This window comes from Ascaphus truei, chromosome 11, assembly GCF_040206685.1.
Source record: "Ascaphus truei isolate aAscTru1 chromosome 11, aAscTru1.hap1, whole genome shotgun sequence".
NCBI lineage: Eukaryota > Metazoa > Chordata > Amphibia > Anura > Ascaphidae > Ascaphus > Ascaphus truei.
The window spans coordinates 38,562,391-38,581,281 of record NC_134493.1 but is presented as its reverse complement, the minus strand read 5'-3'; the positions used below and the strand labels follow the sequence as shown (position 1 = coordinate 38,581,281).

Below are 18,891 nucleotides of genomic sequence, written 5' to 3'. Positions count from 1 at the left end.
TCAGTTAACCCCTTAAGTTCCAGGGGGGCCGGCAACACTTTGCTGCAAGACGCGCATGCAGCACATTATGAAGCAAAGGGCTTAAGTGAGACAGAGGGAGAACACTGCGAGCTACTTGGTCCTCTTGCTGAAGATCACATGCTCATGCTGGGCCTCTTCCACAAAAACTTAGGCTCAGAAGCAGAGGTCCGTTACTGACTTAAGGGAGGCGCTAACCTAACACCTTGTTACACGCGGTGTATATTCAAAAGCTCAATAACGCTAGGTTGTCAGTTTTTCGGACAGAAAGTGCTTTGCATCAACTACAATGGACATTCGTGCTAATGAACCCACCCAAGTCACCAGGTACTTTACAAAAAAAGTAACGCCACCTTCTGGCGAGAGATTCTTAACACGAGTCATGTTATTTGAAGCTGATGCAAGGCACTGCTAACGTACCATGGCTTTGTGGATGTGTGTGTTAACCTCAAGGGAAAAAAAAACGCCCATTATGTATTTTGGTAACGTGCTGTTACGAGCCCCGAGTTAGCGGTCCGCTGTGGATCCAACGCATGGAGTGTCCTCTGTACAGCTTACACTAGGTCTGCATATTGTACAGTAGGTTAAAGCACCAAGATTAAATAACACACCAGAATGGCCGTCTACTTAACCATGTTGTTCTGTTTTAAAGTCCATACAAACATCCACCTTGGATATTCCCTTCTCCCCAATAAATTCAACATTGGCTCTCTTCCCTAACAATGCCAAACAAATACTGCCACATTACTTTGTTGTATTTAGGCTGTAATCCAGGATGGCTAACTCCAGTCCACAGGGGCCACCAGCAGGCCAGCTTTTAAGGATATCCCTGCTTCAGCACAGGTGGCTCAATCAAAGATTGAGCCATCTGTGCTGAAGCAGGGGAAAACTGGCCTGTTGGTTGACCTTGAGGACTGGAATTTGCCACCCCTGCTGTAATCTATCAATACCAAACAGAAGCCAAATCTTTGTAGTGCCCACTCTTTGCAGGGCAGAGGCTTGTCAGAGTGGTCTGTTAAACGATGTGCATTTTATCGTGCAGAGCGACTTGCGTCTGGGAACAAGTGAAATGTTTACAATTCTCTGTATATAATGTATTTCCTGAAAGAACAATCTGTGATTGTGTATTTTCAGTGATGTCGTGTGTCAAACTGTAAGTTGTTTTCTGTACATTATAAATGAATAAAAAAAAAAGGTTACGTGGAAGGAAAGGGCTGCCGTTTTTGTAACTGAAGAATGTTGGTGCCGATTAACCGCTCCCCTATTCTGATATATCTGTGAATATGCACAAAATGTAGAACAAGCATTTATAACCCCACCCCCCTCCCCTCCCCCCAAAAAAGCAACTTTCTGTATTCTGTTCTCTTTTACTGCAGATTTCCAGGAAGATCACAAATGTTTCTCAGTGACAACAGCAGATTTAAACATTACATGGCACAGGGGCGGCCAACTACAGTCCTCAAATGCCACCAACAGGTCAGATGTTAAGGATATCCCTGCTTCAGCCCAGGTGGCTCAGTCGAACACCCAACCTGTTGGTGGCCCTTGAGGACTGGAGTTGGCCACCCATGACATAGCACTTTTCTGCATTAACCCCATCTCGGCTAAAGGTTTCTGCAACAGAGTGCAATTTCCATAATATGAGGGGTTCAATGCTTGCATCTGCGGATAGGCCAAACTGGCTGGATTTATACATGAGCTCTTCTCAAGAAGGACACAGCAATCCTTAAATAAAATTAAATGGTTAAATCAAGCATACTTTACAGGCCAACGCTCTGGGAAATATGCAACATGCAAATACTGCAAGACAATAAGTGGACAAATAGGGGTTTTACAGCCATGTGTAAAACAAAAATGCATGTTCATACACAAGGCAAGATGTTATAACCCTCCAAATTTAACAGATTGTTCTAATTCAAGTATAATTCAAAATGTTAATCTCTGACCAGCATGGTGATCCTCACTGAAACCAGCCAATACCAAACTGTACATTTGTGTTGCTTCCTTCTAAACAGGCAAAAACGGGGAAAAAAGCTTATTTTGGTAGGAAAATGTTGTGAGATATTGTCTTCATCCTTCAATCACTTGCATTGGGTCAAGGTATTTTTTTGTTGGGGGAAGAGAACAGGAAAAGGATGGGTTCACTGGACCAGCCGTCTCCTCCTGTGACCAGACAGAAAATACATTCTTGCATTTAGAAAGAAGACGTTGTCTTTGTTTGGGAGTGTGGAAGACAGACGTGGCTTTGAATTTCAATCACTAAAACAAACAAAAAAACAGCTTTCCTACGTGAATGGGCTAAATCACAGGTGCTCAACTCCAGAACTCAAGGGCCCCCCCAACAGATCAGGTTTTCAGGATATCCCTGCTTCAGCACAGGCGATGCAGTCTTTGACAGCCACCTGTGCTGAAGCAGGGATATCCTAAAACCTGACCTATTAGTGACCCTTGAGGACTGGAGTTGGTCCGCCTTGGGCTAAATAATAATGTAGGGATAACCGCAGCCTGTAAGCCAAAGGCCACACTGCAGAGACTGGGGTCTGTGGATTTTGGTAACCCACTTTTGTTATAGAGGGGTCTGGATCTGAAGGTGCCCATCTTTCATTTAGGTTTTGTTTAAATCCCCAGTACCATTTGCCAACATGTACTAGAGATGCAACAGTGAAACCCGTGGGCCAGGTAAAACCTCCTCTACCTTTTGTATCGGTTGTTCCATAAACCAAGATGTGTCGAATAGATTTACAAATTGAGGTTGAAAGCCCGTAAAACACACCTTTCCATACATTGGTTATAAATAATGTCTTTCGTTAGAGGCAGTTAGGGACTCTGAGCTGTCCCAGCACAGGATGCCAAAGGCTGAGCAGGAAGAGCCGTTTCTAGAAAACCCGCCTATTATTTTAAACCAACAAAGACAACTATTGGGAACTTTCCTAATGTTCTGCGTGATCAAGGCGAAGGGGCAAAGTAAATGTGTACAGGTAAAAATAAATATAGGTTTTGGGCTGCCCAAGTCTCATTTCCCCTGAATATCTTATTTTGAGGTTTCATTTATACCCAGCTATCCTGTACATGCTGTGGCCCTGCTTCACGCAGGTGATTTAGCAGGTTCTCAGAGATGTAAACTTGTACAAGGCCTAGCTTGTGGAAATAACCCTGGCATGGCACGTCGCTATTACTCTCAGCCCCTTCCTCAGTGTCCCAAGCAAGCTTTTTAATTTCTGGCCGCTGAGTGCTTTTTGAACGGAAGACATTTTATTTAGAACCAGGCAGCAAATGGCCTCTGCTCACATTAGACCGTTTGAGTGACATAACTGGTAATCATTTTTTCCTTCTTACAAAGTGCAAAACCGGACAGCGCTGCGTCCGGAGAGTTAACTAATAATCCTGCTGACCGCCTGGAGCGATGGGAAGTCGTGGTCTTCAATATGTAATGTTTTATGGGCTGCAAAGTCCCTATGGGCCAGAACTTGGCTGCAACTGGGGCAGGTGGAATAGTCCAGATCAGGAGAATTGGAGTCCATGTTCCATGCTCCCTTCTTGTTCTTTTTGGACTTGTTAGAGCTTTGCTTGTCTTCCACTCGGGAATCTTGGTGCGCAGATAGCAGCTCCTGCTGCTTGGCCGTGTCTGGCAGTAGCACCAGAAGCTCGTTGAAGATGAGCTTGAAGTTCTCCCCAAGAAGGTGGCGGCAGCTTTTGTAATACTCGGCAGCTGAAATGAGTCCCTTTAAATACAAAGTAACACACGCATAAGGCAGAGGTTCACAAACAGGTCAACGCAATACTCAAGGTGAAGATAAGGCCCGGCAGCACAGATCTGCATACAACCTCAGACTTTTCCAGACCGGAACTGCAGGTCCCAGCATTTCACACTGCCAAGCAGAGACGGTTCCAGGTAACACAGGTTGGCACTTTGACGTATAGAAATTAGACTGCAAGCCGTGTTACTTCTATTCACTTCTGCCCATCACAACTACATTGTTTTGAGAACTACCTGAAGCAATTTAAACTCTAAATTTAATAGGAGTGATGCTTAACCTGCGGATTTCTAACCTAAAAGTAATTCCCAGATAGGGGCCCCCTGCCCTCACAGTCAGACTGTTCCTATTATGGTGCTAAAAAACATTAGGACTCAGTCGTAGGGACACCGACATGATGCTCTTTGAGTCTGTTCCCCAAACAAGAGGTGCTCAACTCCAGTCCTCAAACCCACCCAACAGGTCACGTTTTCAGGATATCCCTACTTCAGCACAGGTGGCTGAGGATCAGTCTTCGTGCTGGAGCTGGGATAGCCTGAAAAACTGACCTGTTGGGGGGCTTGAGGACTGGAGTGGAGCACCCGTCCTAAACAACGATACTTGGCATTGCAGTTATACATTGTGCCGCTTTACTCTGCAGAACGCCGGGCTGACAACTTACTCCTCACTGGGATAGAGCAAACCCAAAGCACACTGGGAAATAAATAAATAAAATGAAGCTTAGTAAAAAACAAACCTGAAACACACAAGTAATCACAAGGATTACATAAAGCTCCCAATAGTAGCACTCATGATAGATAACACTATAGGCAAAGGGGTTATTACAATGGAAGCCAAATATAGCCTAATCCCACAATAGGGGTCAGCCGCAAAAGGTCAAACTCAACAAAATAATAAAGTTTTATTAAACAATTAAAAATCCGACGAAACACCATAAATATGCATAGTTAAAAGTCCCCAAAAGTGTATGGTGGTGAGAGGAATAGGCAGTGTAATATACCTTATGCCTAAATCACACTGACAAATGGTAGTATGCTGTACTTATAACAACAGTCTCACACAAACTCTCTGTGAGGCTGTACACGCATAGATAATGCCAAAACACGCAGCAGGAGAGTGAAACTTAATAACTCCCTAGAAACACTGAATAAATCAACCTAATGATGAATATACAACCTGATGTAGTGTGTCCTGCGCTTGTAAGTAAACAGCTGCAGCCCTGGGAAGTATCCCGGACTGATCTCACCTCCAAACACAAACCACGTGAGCGCCAACGTGATGACGTCACGCGTACCCCGACGTACGTTTCGCGCGTCACAGCGCGCTTTCTCAAGGGGGAGGAGTAGTTTGTAATGTGCAGTGTGACCTTATGTACCCATCCAAATAGGGGAGGAGCGGATAATTTGCCTATTAGAATCATACCTGGCAATGACGATGAAGGGAAACCCTTGCCAGAAAAACGAATAAGGAATCAAGGGGCGGGTGGGGAGGATAGACTAATATAGTCAGTGAATGATAATACACATGTAAATATATAAAGGCACCCATAGGTAATGAAACAGGCAAACAATGGCATACACCAGGAGATGCTAATGAAGAATGAGATAAATACAAACGAATAAAGAAATAAATGAATGGGTAGGTGTAGGAGTGAACTAACCTAACGGATCCGCCTATAGAGTCAAAACGGAACAACTAAGCTGGTATTATAGCAGGTCCTATATACCGGGATCCTTCTACCCAAAATCAAAGAAAAGGAGAAAAAATAAAACCTTCATTGAGACCGTGCGGTGAAAGTGTGTTTAACAGGTAAATCCACCTACATTCACATTGTCTCAATTTAATGTCCCAGTTGCCCTTGTGTGGGCCCCAGGGTATACGAGCTATTCCCATATATCGTAAATTAGAAGCATCTCCCTGGTGTATGTCACTTATATGCTTTGCCACTGGTGTATCAAGTTTGTTCCGGACAGAACCTAGATGTTCCAAAATGCGTACTTTAAAGGCTCTGTGTGTTTCTCCAACGTATTGTTTACCACAGGAGCAATGGATCAAATATACCACCCCTGTGGTAAGACAGTTAATACAGTCTTTGGTAGAATAGGTGTTGAGAAGCTGAATCGGTGAATGTTTTACTTACTTTAATTGAAGGACAAGCCTTACAACGTCCGCATGTATATGTACCACAGGGTTTATTACCTAGCCAAGTACGTTTTGGTTTTGTCTGAAAGTGTCTTTTAACCAGACGATCACGGAGGTTACGTGCTCTGCGGCTAACCATATTTGGTGTTTTTTGTAAGATGTGCCAATGTTTAGTTAGAATCTGGCGAATGGATTGCCACTGACTACAAAACGTACCAATAAAACGTATGGTTTGTGGCTTATCATCGTCCAGTCTTAAATGTTCCACAAGTAAACCAGGTCTAGGAGTGTTAAGTGACCTATGGTATGTCTTTTTAATAATAGATTTTGAATATCCTCTTTCCAAGAATCGCTTGGTGAGGTCTTTGGCCTGAATCTTAAATTCTGGAACACTGGAACAATTACGCTTTAAGCGAAGAAATTGGCCTGTAGGGATGTTATGTATCAATTGTTTAGGATGCTGACTGTCTACTTTGAGAAGACTGTTTGTGGTGGTAGGTTTGCGATAGATCGTGGTTTCCAGTTTACCGCTCGTCTGACTAGTGATTGTGATGTCAAGAAAATTGATGCACTCCTTTTGGATCTCATATGTTAATTTCAGATTATGTACATTTATATTGAGCTTCTCAATGAATTCTACCAAAAGATTCTCCGTGCCATTCCATAGCAGGAGCACGTCATCAATGTACCGGGACCAAAGATCTATGTGATCTGTGTACACTGAGTAGTCCTCCATGAACACCACGGTTTCCGCACACCAGCCTAGATAGAGATTAGCGTAGGTGGGAGCACACGTGGTGCCCATGGCAGTTCCCTGGATTTGATGGTATATCTTATTATAAAATAAGAAGAAATTCTTGGTGAGTACAAAATTAAGCAGTTGTAATACAAACTCATTATGTGCATGTGAATGAGTATTCCTGGCCCGAAGGAAATGTTTGATTGCTTGTAAACCAGAGGCATGAGGTACGCTTGTATACAAACTTTCCACATCGATACCCACCAATAGGTGAGCGACGTGTTCTCTGTGTGTTTAGTAAAAAACAAACCTACAATAAAAACAAAGTTGATACTCGTGAAGCAAGCAGCTCTGTTCTAATGCTACGCGTTAGTCTGAACAGATGTGCTCAATCTGCCTGGGCGCAACATGTATGGGAAATGTTAGAGACACTTTACCGATGATCCAGGACTCCCCAGGACTATGTTATGACTTACTGCAGGTCTCTAGAAACTAAATGCTTGAAAAGACCCGGGGACTCAAACAGCAAATCATTCTCCGTTATGTGATTGGTTGAGAAGCTTGATGCACAGATTACCCACAAGGCAGCAACAAAAACCCCAGCTTTACCTGTCTGAATTTGCCAGAGTGGGATTTAAATTCGTTGAACCGGGACTCGTCGCTGTGGAGAAAATCTTTTATGGAATTTATCAGGTGAATGTTCCTTTGCTGGAAATTCTCAGGTACAAGATAGGTCCTCGTAGTGAAAGAAGGCCTAGGAAGGAAGAGACATGAAATTGTTCAAAACGAGAGATCGCAATCTGTAAACTGCATAAATTCAAATAGTGTGTTGTTGCCTTATTTTTCTATAGGACAGGGTTGCTTAACTCCAGAACCCCCAACCCCCACACAGGTCATGTATTCAGTATATCCCTGCTTCAGCACAGGTGGTGCATTGTTTGACTCAGCCACTTGTGCTGAAGCAGGGATATCCTGAAAACCTAACCTGTTTGGGGGGAGGGGAGCGGGTCTTGGGGTCTGGTGTCGAGAGCCCACACTATAGGACAAGCACCTATTTATGTTACTTATATCTAGGATACTACCCCTTGTACAATGACTGCAAACCTCAGGGCAGATATCACCCTACCCACTGTACTGTACATCAAGTGTAAAATGTTGAATATACCACCAGGATTAAATACAAAGACAGTAGGCATTTTCAACATTAACAAATAAACACTACTGGATAACGAGTGGCCGTAATCTATTGCTAGGTTTTACTATGAGAGCATTAAAGCAGCAATACAGGGTTTTTCCCCACAGGATTAAAGCAGGGGGGTCTGCGGAACTGATTTGTGTTAATTTCGGCTCCGGGGACCCCATTTCCAGAGGTCTTTACCTTTGTAAGGGGTGCCGGTATCTCTTCTGAGTTTAAAGGTCCAGGTCACGTGGGCGAATAGGGTGACACCACAGTGACGAGGTAATTATAAGCCATTAGATTAAGGAAGACAGTTTCTCTGCCTGCAGGGATACCGTCACCACTATTGTGGTACGTATTTCTGGAAGCAGGGGGTCACTCGGAACTGAAATGAACACATTACAGCTCCGGAGACCCCCTGCTTCAATCTTGTAATAAAAATTAAACCTGTATTGCTGATTTAAGCGAGTGATTTAGAAGTATGTTGAAGCTGAATTACCCAATTCCTGTTTTAACTATTGCAACAAAAGGTGCCAATCAATAGGAATGCAAAGAAGGTTACCTGCTGCACACCATATTCACAGAATATTTTCATAATTACCGGTGCTTTTGTATTAAGGGGTAGCCTGCTGGAGACCCAAATAGTGACCCAAAAAGAATGACACAAGGCACTTCGGATTTTCTAATGCTGAATTTAATGAGCCAGGAAGACGACGTTTCGACCTACAATGGTCTTTTTCAAGTGATGAAAAGCCATTTCATCACTTGAAAAAGACTTTTAGGTTGAAACGTTGTCTTTCTGGCTCATTAAATTCAGCATTAGAAAATCCGAAGTGCCTTGTGTCATTCTTGTTTCCTGAATCAATCAATAGGAAACATGCAGGGTCAGATGGCAAAACCAGGAGGTCATGGATGCACAGTTTGGGAACAGCCAGCTGACTGGAGGCCTGAAAAGGGGACCTAGAACTTGCTCCTGACAAACAGATTAACACAGTCTATTCAAAGGAACATTACCGGCTACTTACTCTCTTACTGGCTTGGTGATTGGTTCGGGAGGAGGTGCGGGGGGGACATTGCTAAAGCCAGGAGGGGGCTTTCCAACGGGTGACGATAGCCCTGGAGGTGGCGTCCGAGCAGTTACCGCCACAAATGGGGAGAAACCTATGGAAAGATACAGGAGAGGAGATCAAAAGCAAACCGCTAATGCTCTGCACATCAGCATCATCGATATGGTGCAATTCCATCCTCCCGGCATAGCGGCGGTCTGAAAAGGTGTATATGTGAAAGCCGCGCTGACCTGCACTCAAGCATCCACAATACCGACATTTATTATGGTGCTGCTGGGAACCTCTGAGGGTATTGTACAGTATGTACAGCAATTTCCCGACAATACGAATCAAAATCAACTTTCCCACATACCAGCTGGGGCAGGGGTGCTGATCTCCGCTCCTCAAGCCCATCAAACAGGTCAGGCTTTCAACATATCCCTGCTTCAGCACAGGTGGCTCAATTAGTGGCTCAGTCGCTGAAGCCGAGACATCCTCAAAACCTGACCTGTTGGGGGGCAGCGGAGGAGCGGAGATCAGCACCCCTGAGCTGGAGGATAAGCTCTTATTGATTGTAGCTGGCACTAGTTTCTCCTGTTTTACAGGGAAGTGTCCAAACTTATTTACCAAATATAATTTAAGGTATCGGGTCTCTGTGTCCCAAGATATGACCCGAGGTCACAGGGTTAGCAGCTGATGAACCGACTTTACGGTAGTACCTGGTGGTGGCATCCTGAGATTGCTACTGTTCCCCAAAGCCGGAAATTCTTCCTCCGGCAATGAATACTGTGGTGCGGCTGTCTTTCTCAACCCTGGTGGGTCCTTTGAGGCGCTGCTCTTCTCGGCTACCTTCCACTCGGTGAGCCCGTTTGCCACCGTGTTGGATTTGTCACCGAGGATGGAGCTGGCGGGTGGCAACGGGACGCACTCTCTTTCCGTGGCATTTTCCTTGAGTGAGGAGTTGGCACGCCTATCCTCCGCGGCTTGATTAGAGAAAGAGCTTTGCTTCTCCGACCCCATCCTCTTCTTCTTGCTCACCTTACCACTGGTCTGAGACGGTGCCGTCAGCAGTGTGGAGATGTCAAACATGGTTGGGGCGTTACGGAACTCCTGCGTGGTCATCCCACCGTCGTCCTCGTCATCCTCAGAGAGGGAGGAAGTTTTGGCGACTTTTTTGGTGACCCATTTCCCGCTGCTCTGGGGAGTAGCTTTCTTAACAGCTTTACTTGGAGCAGCCATTTTAGGAGCTGCGGGTCGGACTGTGCTTTTGGAAGAGCTGGTGGCCCAGGCAGATGTGACCGCGGACAGTGGGGTGCTTTGCTTTATTTTGGACACCAAGGCGGGGAAATCCTCCTCCTGGAAGGCGTTTGTTGATCTGGCAGACGTGGTATAGGAGAGCCCTGTGGAGAACACAGTGGAAGAGCTGGAAGAAGATGAAGTAGAGGAGACAGCAGCGGAGAGGCTGGGGAAATCCTCTTCTTTTAACTTGGCGGGTATTGGTTTCGCAGTACTGGAAAAGCAAGAAGGGATAGTCAGCAAAATGACTTCCATCATGTTTCTATAACATTCACACATCTGACATACAGCCAACATCCGCAAACCACCAGTGTAAAGCTTCCCTGAAGGTGCGAGTGTGAGCACAGTGTCAAGAAGCGCTTTGCTACACAATCAATTGAAGCATGTGCAGCATCCAATTGCAATTCCACTTGTTAAGGAAAAAGGATACAAGCTCACTGTCCCTAATTATTAAACTAGATTAGGAGAAGGAGCAGCTCAGGGAGAAAAGACACTGACTGTAAACAATTACACCAAGTTTGAATCAGGGGAGCCTGGTTCAATTCCCGGTGTTGGCTCCTTGTGACCATGGGCGAGTCACTTTATCTCCCTGTGCCTCAGGCACCAAAATCATAGATTGTGAGCTCTATTGGGCAGGGACTGTGCTGCATACCGCACACTGTACTGTAATTGTGAAGCGCTACAAGTCCCATTGGGAGAAAAGCGCTATATGAAATAAAGTTATTATTAACAATAACAATTTTTAAATTAAGTTTCTATTTAGGTTCAGACATGTGAACACAAATTCAAAAGAATTTGTCGTCTCGGCAAGACGCTGGACCAACACATTGTTGCAATGTGTTTGGTCGCACAGAGCACGAACACGCTCAGCTTCTCCCTGGATGCGGCCGTAGGCTGCTGCGCTCCTACAAGTTGTTTTATACCTGAGCAAAGGTGCAGCCGGCACCGGTCCAAACAGCTCTGATCCAAATGCAGGAAAATCCTCTGGATTCAGGGCGCCGTTAGCAGCACTCAGCATCCTCCCAGTTTCTTTTGGACCTAGAAACATAGAATTAATTACCAATTTGGTGACTAATGTTTCACACCCATGAGATCCAGGCGTAAGTGTAAACGATTGGTCATTTGAAAACGTTCACCAATTTAGGGACTCAATGGCCTCCAAAAGGGTGTCACACTGCTGCAGTGCCCAGATTCTCAAACAAAGACCTTGAAACACATCCAATACTTTTCAGCATTAAATACCAGGTGATATTATCTTGATATTGAGCAATGATATGAGAGTGTCTGCTAATCCCCTCCCCAGCAGGACATCACCTGTGGTGTCGCCCGTGAGTTTGGGGGCAGCAGCTTTGAATCTGCGCCCGTCCTCTGGGTCCCTCGCTTCCTCCTTCCTGGATTTTGCGCCCTCGGGAATTTCTTGCATGTGTTTCCTCCCCATCTCTTCCTGCCGCCTGGCTGCTACCGACGCTCGCACTGCCGCCGCCACCTCCCTGTCTTCCTCTTCCCTGCAAGTGCCGACAGAAAGGAGTTAAACACAAGTAATGAGCATGACGACAAATAAACCATGTTTGCTGTTGCTGTAGTTCATTTAAATGAAATGTATAACATGGTGTCGAATGGGCTAACAGAGTGACCGTGCTGGTTATATTTAGCACAGCGAGACGGTTTAAGCAGAACTTCGTTAGAAGATGTGATACACCAGACATCAGGTCGTAGGATTGGATGCCATTACGTTCAATTAAAAAAGATGTCATGTTGGAAATCCAACCAAGAATATGGTTGGTTTATAATCGCCATGGAAACAAACATCTGTAGCTTGGTTTCAACAAAGGCTAGAAATAAAGTCCTTCTTAGTAGAGAGCTGACAGGTTTACAATAAACACTCCTAAACCATAACATACTGTAGGATACAACACGTGTTCTAAACCAGGGCTGCACAACTCCAGTCCTCAAGGGCCACCAACAGGTCAGGTTTTAAGGATATTCCTGCTTCAGCACAGGTGGCTAAATCAGTCCCAACTTCAGCACAGGTCGCTCAATCAGTGGCTCAGTCTTTGACTGAGCCACTTGAGCTGAAGCAGGGATATCGTCAAGGGTCACCAACAAGGTCAGGTTTTGAGGATTGGGGTTGTCCACCCCTGGTCTAAACGCAACATAGGTTGAACTTTTTGATATGTCTTTTCAACCTCATCTACTATGTAACGAGAAGGACCAAGTCATAGGACAAGGCACAATGCCCGGTATTTCCAAACGTAGCTTATGAGGAATGTGATATAATTCTACTTCCTTACCTTTTATACCTCCAGCTTCCCCGCTTGTTCTGCTGACCTCCGCGGCCTGCCCCCCTCACCATTCTTCCTTGTCTGTTATATCTGTCCACTTCTTCATAATCCTCTCCTCCTACTGTCCCTAGAACACGAGAAGTCTTTCTATAAAACTGGAAGACCAGCAGCTCTGACTGCAAACCATAGACTTCAAAAAGCAAGAGGAGGACATCTATATACTGCTCCGATCACAACAACAAACATGGCAGAAAAGTCAAGCACTGCTCAACACTTCCGGGTCCCCCCAAATCTTCCTATAAACAGCGGCCACTTAAAGCAGCAGTCCACGCTGCAGTTTTTTTTTTAAATGTGTTTTCTCATTTTTCATTTTCTCATCTTTTTCTCCTTTAGTATGCGCAGCAATGCAATCCACACAATGATAAGTAATTAGCTAAATTGCCGATCAATCTATGAAGATTCGGCTCCGGGGTTCACTAAATGGCTGTCAGTGCAGCAGAAGAGGGCCAAAGATACAATGTTCTGTGGGGAAGATCATGTGACCAGGCAGTCACTAGATACAATTGGTGCACTGCTAGAGAGGACTAAAAAAGGGGTGTGCCAGAGCCTGTTTTAGAAGAGGAAGGGGATGCGACTTTGTAAATGGTTGCTATAGAAACAAAAATGCTTGTTACGTCATAAAACATTAAAAATTTAATTCAGCGTAAATTTTTTGTTTTTTTTTAAATACTACATGTATTTTCTCATTCTACAGAACAAATAAATAATAAATAAAAAAACACATGTAGGACATTGCTTGGTCTGCAGTTTTAAACATCACACTATAGCCCATATTTTCCACGCAGAATTATTCTAGCACTGGAAGGTGTCTTATGGCACTGCTTAGTACATATGGAGAAAAAAAAGAAGGGCACAACCTCTCAGTCATGTTACTCTTCTTACTATGAGAGGTTGTGCACTATTTTTTCTTCACATATGATTTTTATGGTGTTGAGCCATTATTACTGACGAGCAGCAGACCATTTCCCCATCACTTAAAAAGTTAAAAAGTATTTTTCCTTTGGTGCACATATATGGTTTATCCACTGAGTTTTATATAAGGTATTATATATAAGCACTGTCACATTCACATAAGTTCATTTTACAATTTGTGCGCGGTTTTCTTTTACTTCTTTAGTACATATGGGCCTGTTGGTTTCCACTTTCTCAGTAGTAACAAACAGAATGTACTGGTATCTCTGTACTTTATACCAGGACATACATCCCGACAAGACGTACATTTCAATGTATTTTGACAGCCAACGTTTGTTGTTGCTGAAGCTAAGACATCGGCAGGTGCTCACCCTCGTGCCTGCGATTGTGTCGGGAAGCGTAGTTGAACTGGAGGTCAATTTGGCGGTTTTGCCGGGCTTCGGCGCGGTTCTTGCTGTGGCAGGTGGTCTTGTGCGCTTTGTAGTCTATCTCGGTCCGGAAGGCGTGCGTGAACTGCTCAGTGCTGCATCTTCCCTCCTCGCACAAGTAGTGGCTCTCACGGAAGTGCTCCCGCAGGAAGTCGTAATCGCTTTGTGACAATAACAGACAAACACCACAGTGTTACACAAAGATGTGACATCACGAAATTAAACACAAGAGATGTCATTTAAAAAAGTGTTTACACTCAGCATGGAACCACAGCAGGATTTTCACTATTTCGCAGCCGAGAGCTGCTTTGTGCTTCCACAGTAACCAAAGCAAGAGACGATCTACTTTAATATGTATGTATATCCTTGCTTATATAGTGCCTGCAATACAAGCAGGGCTCTACAAGAAAGGGCACCAAACAATTATTAGAAGGGAGACTATTAGATAGTGGGGCAAAGTGCGAGTACAGGAGCTTTGTCTATATTTAATGCTTTGCTCCCAATTCGTTGGTTCTGCCAACATGCAGTAATCTGCCGATAAGCCCCATGATGACCTTCACAAGAGCTGGTGGTAACCATGCGTTTGCTTGGGCTCCTCACGCACTAACCTGTAGTATTCCTGGGCCCCTTCAGTGTCACAGAAGTGACAGAAGTAATGGTCCCTGCGCAGATGTTTCAGCAGCTCGTCATTGTCCAGGTAACGCTCATCGCAGAACTTGCACAGCGGGTGTCCGCGGTGAGACGTGTCCTCGGGGTCACCGTGTATGCGATGGCGAGCCAGGTCCTTGCGGGTGTACCAGGTCCGCTCGTAGGTAAAGTTCTGGGAATGGGGAGGAATGGACAAGGGGAATCCAATTTATGAATGCTAGATAGTTGGATTTTCTACTAATCTAGCCACGATTAATATCTGCACTGCTGTTAACTATTAAGATGTTTTAAAGACGGCAAAATAAAACAAATGAGGCGTGCGAGTCTCTACATACATGCAACTTATTTTACACTGACAAAACAATATTGTGCTGGCACAAAAAGTGCATCAGGATTACCCCACAACCCGACTTCTGGTTCTCACCTTCAGGTGCTTTACACAAAGTTTGCAGCAGAATAGCTCGTGCTGCTTCCTCATGTGCTGCTCTAGATCGACAAAGGTGTGGAAAGGTCGCAGTTCAGGGCACTTTGTGCATTCGTGTTGCAGTAAACACCTAATAAGCAAGGAAACAAGAAGTGAAATCTTTTCACTGACAGGTCTTGCCGGTTAGGATGAGGAGTTTAGTCTCATGTGGGGCAAACTGGAAAATTAGTAATATATGTTTACAAAACTGAAGAGCATTTTTTCTTTTACAAAAAGGAGCAATCCAAGCAATATCCTACGTGTGTTTAAAATAGATCAGTTCTGTACTATTAGATAATACTACCTTTTTAATTTTAACATTCAACTCTTAATCCCATTTTTCATGAGTTTAAATATACTGAGCATCCCAGCCACCTCCCCAGCAGTGCAAGATCTATGCAACACTTTCCTATTTGTTGCCAATGTTCCCAGCAGTTTGAGCTGCAAACTGTAACAATAGATAATGTTACCTTAGTAGTATAATGATACATTGTAGCTGCTGCGTTACACTGACTGAAGGATTAATTTGAAACTGTAAGGCCACGCTTATAGTGTCAGTGACGCGACCCATGACATCCCCTGTCCCCATTGTGATAGTTCTATTTCAAATTTAGGCGACGTCGCTGGCCTTGTAAAGGGGCGAAGGCAGAGGGACGGAGAAACTCCTGATTGGCCACAAGGGGAGACCGTCGCCGAAAAAAATCAAATATCAGAGACTACCAGATTTTTGGTAGCAATGTCGCTCCGTCGCCGTTGCGTGCACTATAAGCTCCGACGACGGCGACAATGCATTTGTTTTGACGCGACGGTCGCGTCACCGGCACTATAAGGGCAGCCTAAGCAGCCATTTAGTGAACCCTGGAAGCAGGATTTTGCTGATCGATCACATGGGAACTAATTGATTGGCAGCTTAGGTAATTAGTTTTCAATAAAAGGTAATCACAGGCTGCATATATTAAAACAAAAAAAAGATTTTATAAAAATTTTTTTAAGCTGCCTGGATTGCCTCTTTAAAAGAACGTGAGTCAAGTATCAGTATTTTTCAAATCAAAGACTCACTGAAGGAGTTGTGTTGCTATCAGATAATCCTCTACTTGGTGACCCATTCAGAAGGCTAATAAACGTAGCACACCTTGCGTGGCGCATTTCCCGCAGTACGTGCCAAGGGCAGAGAGAGCTGATAAAGGGAGCCCGTGCTGGCTAGGACACTCTCCTACCTATACTGGGAGAAGACTGTTCCGTCGCTGAAGTAGATGTCGTATTTCTTCTCATGTTGCAGTTTGTGGGTGTCAATGCTGGAGAAAAGTGCGATTTTTTTAAGAAAGACCACCTGCAATCACAAAATACGCAAAAAAACAAGAATTTGCAGTGAGGAACAGACACTCCCTTTATAACGTGTTACACAGAGTGCAAGGGTGGTAAGTCAGACTATGCCAGGGGTGCTAAACTCGGGTGCTAAACTCTGGTGCTCAAGCCCCCCCCCCCCTCCCACAGGACAGGGTTTAAAAATATCCCAGCTCAGTCTTTTACAGCCTCTGATTGAGCCATCTCTGCTGAAGCAGAGATATCCTGAAATCCTGGTCTGTTGGAGGGGGAGGGCTGGAGTTGAGCACTCCTGCACTATGCAACAGTAGAGAGTTCTTTTGACAAGAGGAATGAACAAAAATGATAAAAGCAGAAAAATAATTCATATAAAATCATTCAAAATGCATTGCATCTCAATGTTATGAAAGGCAAAGCGCATATACTGTACAACTTGGGAAACACTGGTCAAACCTGACAGCTGCTTTTGTCCTTATGCAGGGCACTCGTTTCAAAAGAAGGTATGCATATGCTGTGTAATGTAACATTGCATGTGCCTGGCTTATGATTGGGGGAGTGGCACATGGAGCAGTTATACAAGGCATATCATGCAATAAGTCAAACTTTGCATAGGCCTCATTTTACTGCGGAGAGAAAAACAACAAGACTAACAACACGAGTTAAGAGACAGTGAAACGAGACAGCCACTATTTATATTACTTTCAATTTAAGTCAAACTGATTTAAATAAACAAACCGGAAAGTTAGGTAACATGCCATAGCTGCACCTGAATTCTTTCAATGAGTAGATCAATAACCAGAACATACTTGGAGCCTGACAAAGCCGTCCCCACATCAACAGCTCAGAATCAAATACAAGCTCTGGTCATTCTATCACTGGTAGAAGGGGCCACAAACTCTGCTTATAAAACAATGTGAATGGGTGGCCACAATTTCACCCACGCTGAGTGAGCAAGGGGAGGTAGAGATCCATAGGTTGCAGTCGAGGGCTAGTTCTGCAAACCCACAAGTTAATTTGGAGGTCTAGCTCAGTGTGGAAAAGCGGTAACCTCACCACCATGACACATTTGGGAGCAGGGAACACCCAAATAAAATATACTTTTCTGTACAGCCCTTCCAGGGTAATCAGTTCTATACAAAGGCACTATGTTCTATTACAGGGGGCCAAAGAGCTTACTATCCGTTTATATATTGTGTGCTGTAAGCCCCCGGCCTCACCTTGTCCAGCTCCTCCCGGCACACAGCACAGTACCGCTGCTCACACAGGACCCGCATCTTGGTGGAGCAGCGGAAGCAGATGGGATGGTCACATTTTCCCACAGCGAAGACCTCCAGCTCCTGACAACACAGCACACAGTTCCGCTCCAAGTACAGGACTTTCCCTGTCTGACAGGCCATGACAGTTCAGAAAAATGGGGTGGGGGAGGAATGAGAAACACTGGAGGTTGGTTTGAGAGGGGAGTCTTTCGGGTAATGAGAGAGAGGATGTAAACAGAGCCTGGAACTGGGGAGAGGTTGAGGAGAGGTGGGGGGTTAGGATTAAAGACTGGCGGATAAGGATAAGGGGGAATCTCAGATGGGAGACAGGCTTTTGGGGGGGAGAGAAGTGCGGGAGAGTGGGGGTCGGAGAGAAGTGGGGGACGGAGAGAAGTGTGGGAGAGTGGGGGATGGAGAGAAGTGTGGGAGAGTGGGGGACGGAGAGAAGTGTGGGAGAGTGGGGGACGGAGAGAAGTGGGGGACGGAGAGAAGTGGGGGACGGAGAGAAGTGGAGTTCGGGGAGAAATGTGGGAGAGTGGGGACGGGGAGAAATGTGGGAGAGTGGTGACGGGGAGAAATGTGGGAGAGTGGTGACGGGGAGAAATGTGGGAGAGTGGTGACGGGGAGAAATGTGGGAGAGTGGTGACGGGGAGAAATGTGGGAGAGTGGGGACGGGGAGAAATGTGGGAGAGTGGGGACGGGGAGAAATGTGGGAGAGTGGGGACGGGGAGAAATGTGGGAGAGTGGGGACGGGGAGAAATGTGGGAGTGGGGACGGGGAGAAATGTGGGAGAGTGGGGACGGGGAGAAATGTGGGAGAGTGGGGACGGGGAGAAATGTGGGAGAGTGGGGACGGGGAGAAATGTGGGAGTGGGGGACAGGAGAAAAATGTGGGAGTGGGGGGGACGGGAGGAAAATGTGGGAGATTGGAGAGGGGGGCGGAAAAAAGTGGGAGTGGAGAGGGGGACGGAGAAAAGTGAGAGAGTGGAGAGGGGGACGGAGTAAAGTGGGAGTGGGGGACGGAGAAAAGTGGGAGAGTGGAGTGGGGGACGGAGAAAAGTGGGAGAGTGGAGTGGGGGACGGAGAAAAGTGGGAGAGTGGAACGGAGAAAAGTGGGAGAGTGGAGAGGGGGACGGAGAAAAGTGGGAGAGTGGAGAGGGGGACAGTGGACAAAGATGAAGAAGGAGAGGCTGGGATATGGAAAATATGGGAGGGAATTAGTGAGGGAGGAAGATTAGATTGAGCCCGGAGGGGGGGGGGTGACAGGGAAGAGAGGGGATGGGGGGGGGGGGCAGAGAGAAGTGAGGCTGTGACAGGGATGGGGACAGAGAAGGAGGGAAGGTTAGA

At 45.4% G+C, this 18,891-nt stretch overlaps 1 protein-coding gene across 2 annotated transcripts; it reads right to left on the bottom strand.

The window, feature by feature from the left end:
* Nucleotides 1-289: 289 nt before the first annotated feature.
* Nucleotides 290-18,433, bottom strand: ZNF598 (zinc finger protein 598, E3 ubiquitin ligase). 2 transcript variants are annotated; one of them, XR_012787395.1, is made up of 13 exons: nucleotides 17,507-18,433; nucleotides 16,184-16,296; nucleotides 14,928-15,057; nucleotides 14,464-14,675; nucleotides 13,799-14,016; nucleotides 12,465-12,582; nucleotides 11,488-11,678; nucleotides 11,097-11,211; nucleotides 9,597-10,387; nucleotides 8,857-8,992; nucleotides 7,264-7,408; nucleotides 2,449-3,740; nucleotides 290-2,383 (listed from the first exon to the last, which is right to left on the bottom strand). XR_012787395.1 is itself a non-coding variant. In XM_075565735.1 (12 exons), the coding sequence occupies exons 1-12, from the start codon at nucleotides 17,684-17,686 to the stop codon at nucleotides 3,390-3,392; spliced, it is 2,700 nt and encodes an 899-aa protein (XP_075421850.1). In that variant the 5' UTR covers nucleotides 17,687-18,433; the 3' UTR covers nucleotides 290-3,389. The 2 variants fall into 2 exon arrangements, 1 of the variants encoding a protein (XP_075421850.1); XM_075565735.1 differs by having other exon boundaries at nucleotides 290-3,740.
* Nucleotides 18,434-18,891: the final 458 nt, after the last annotated feature.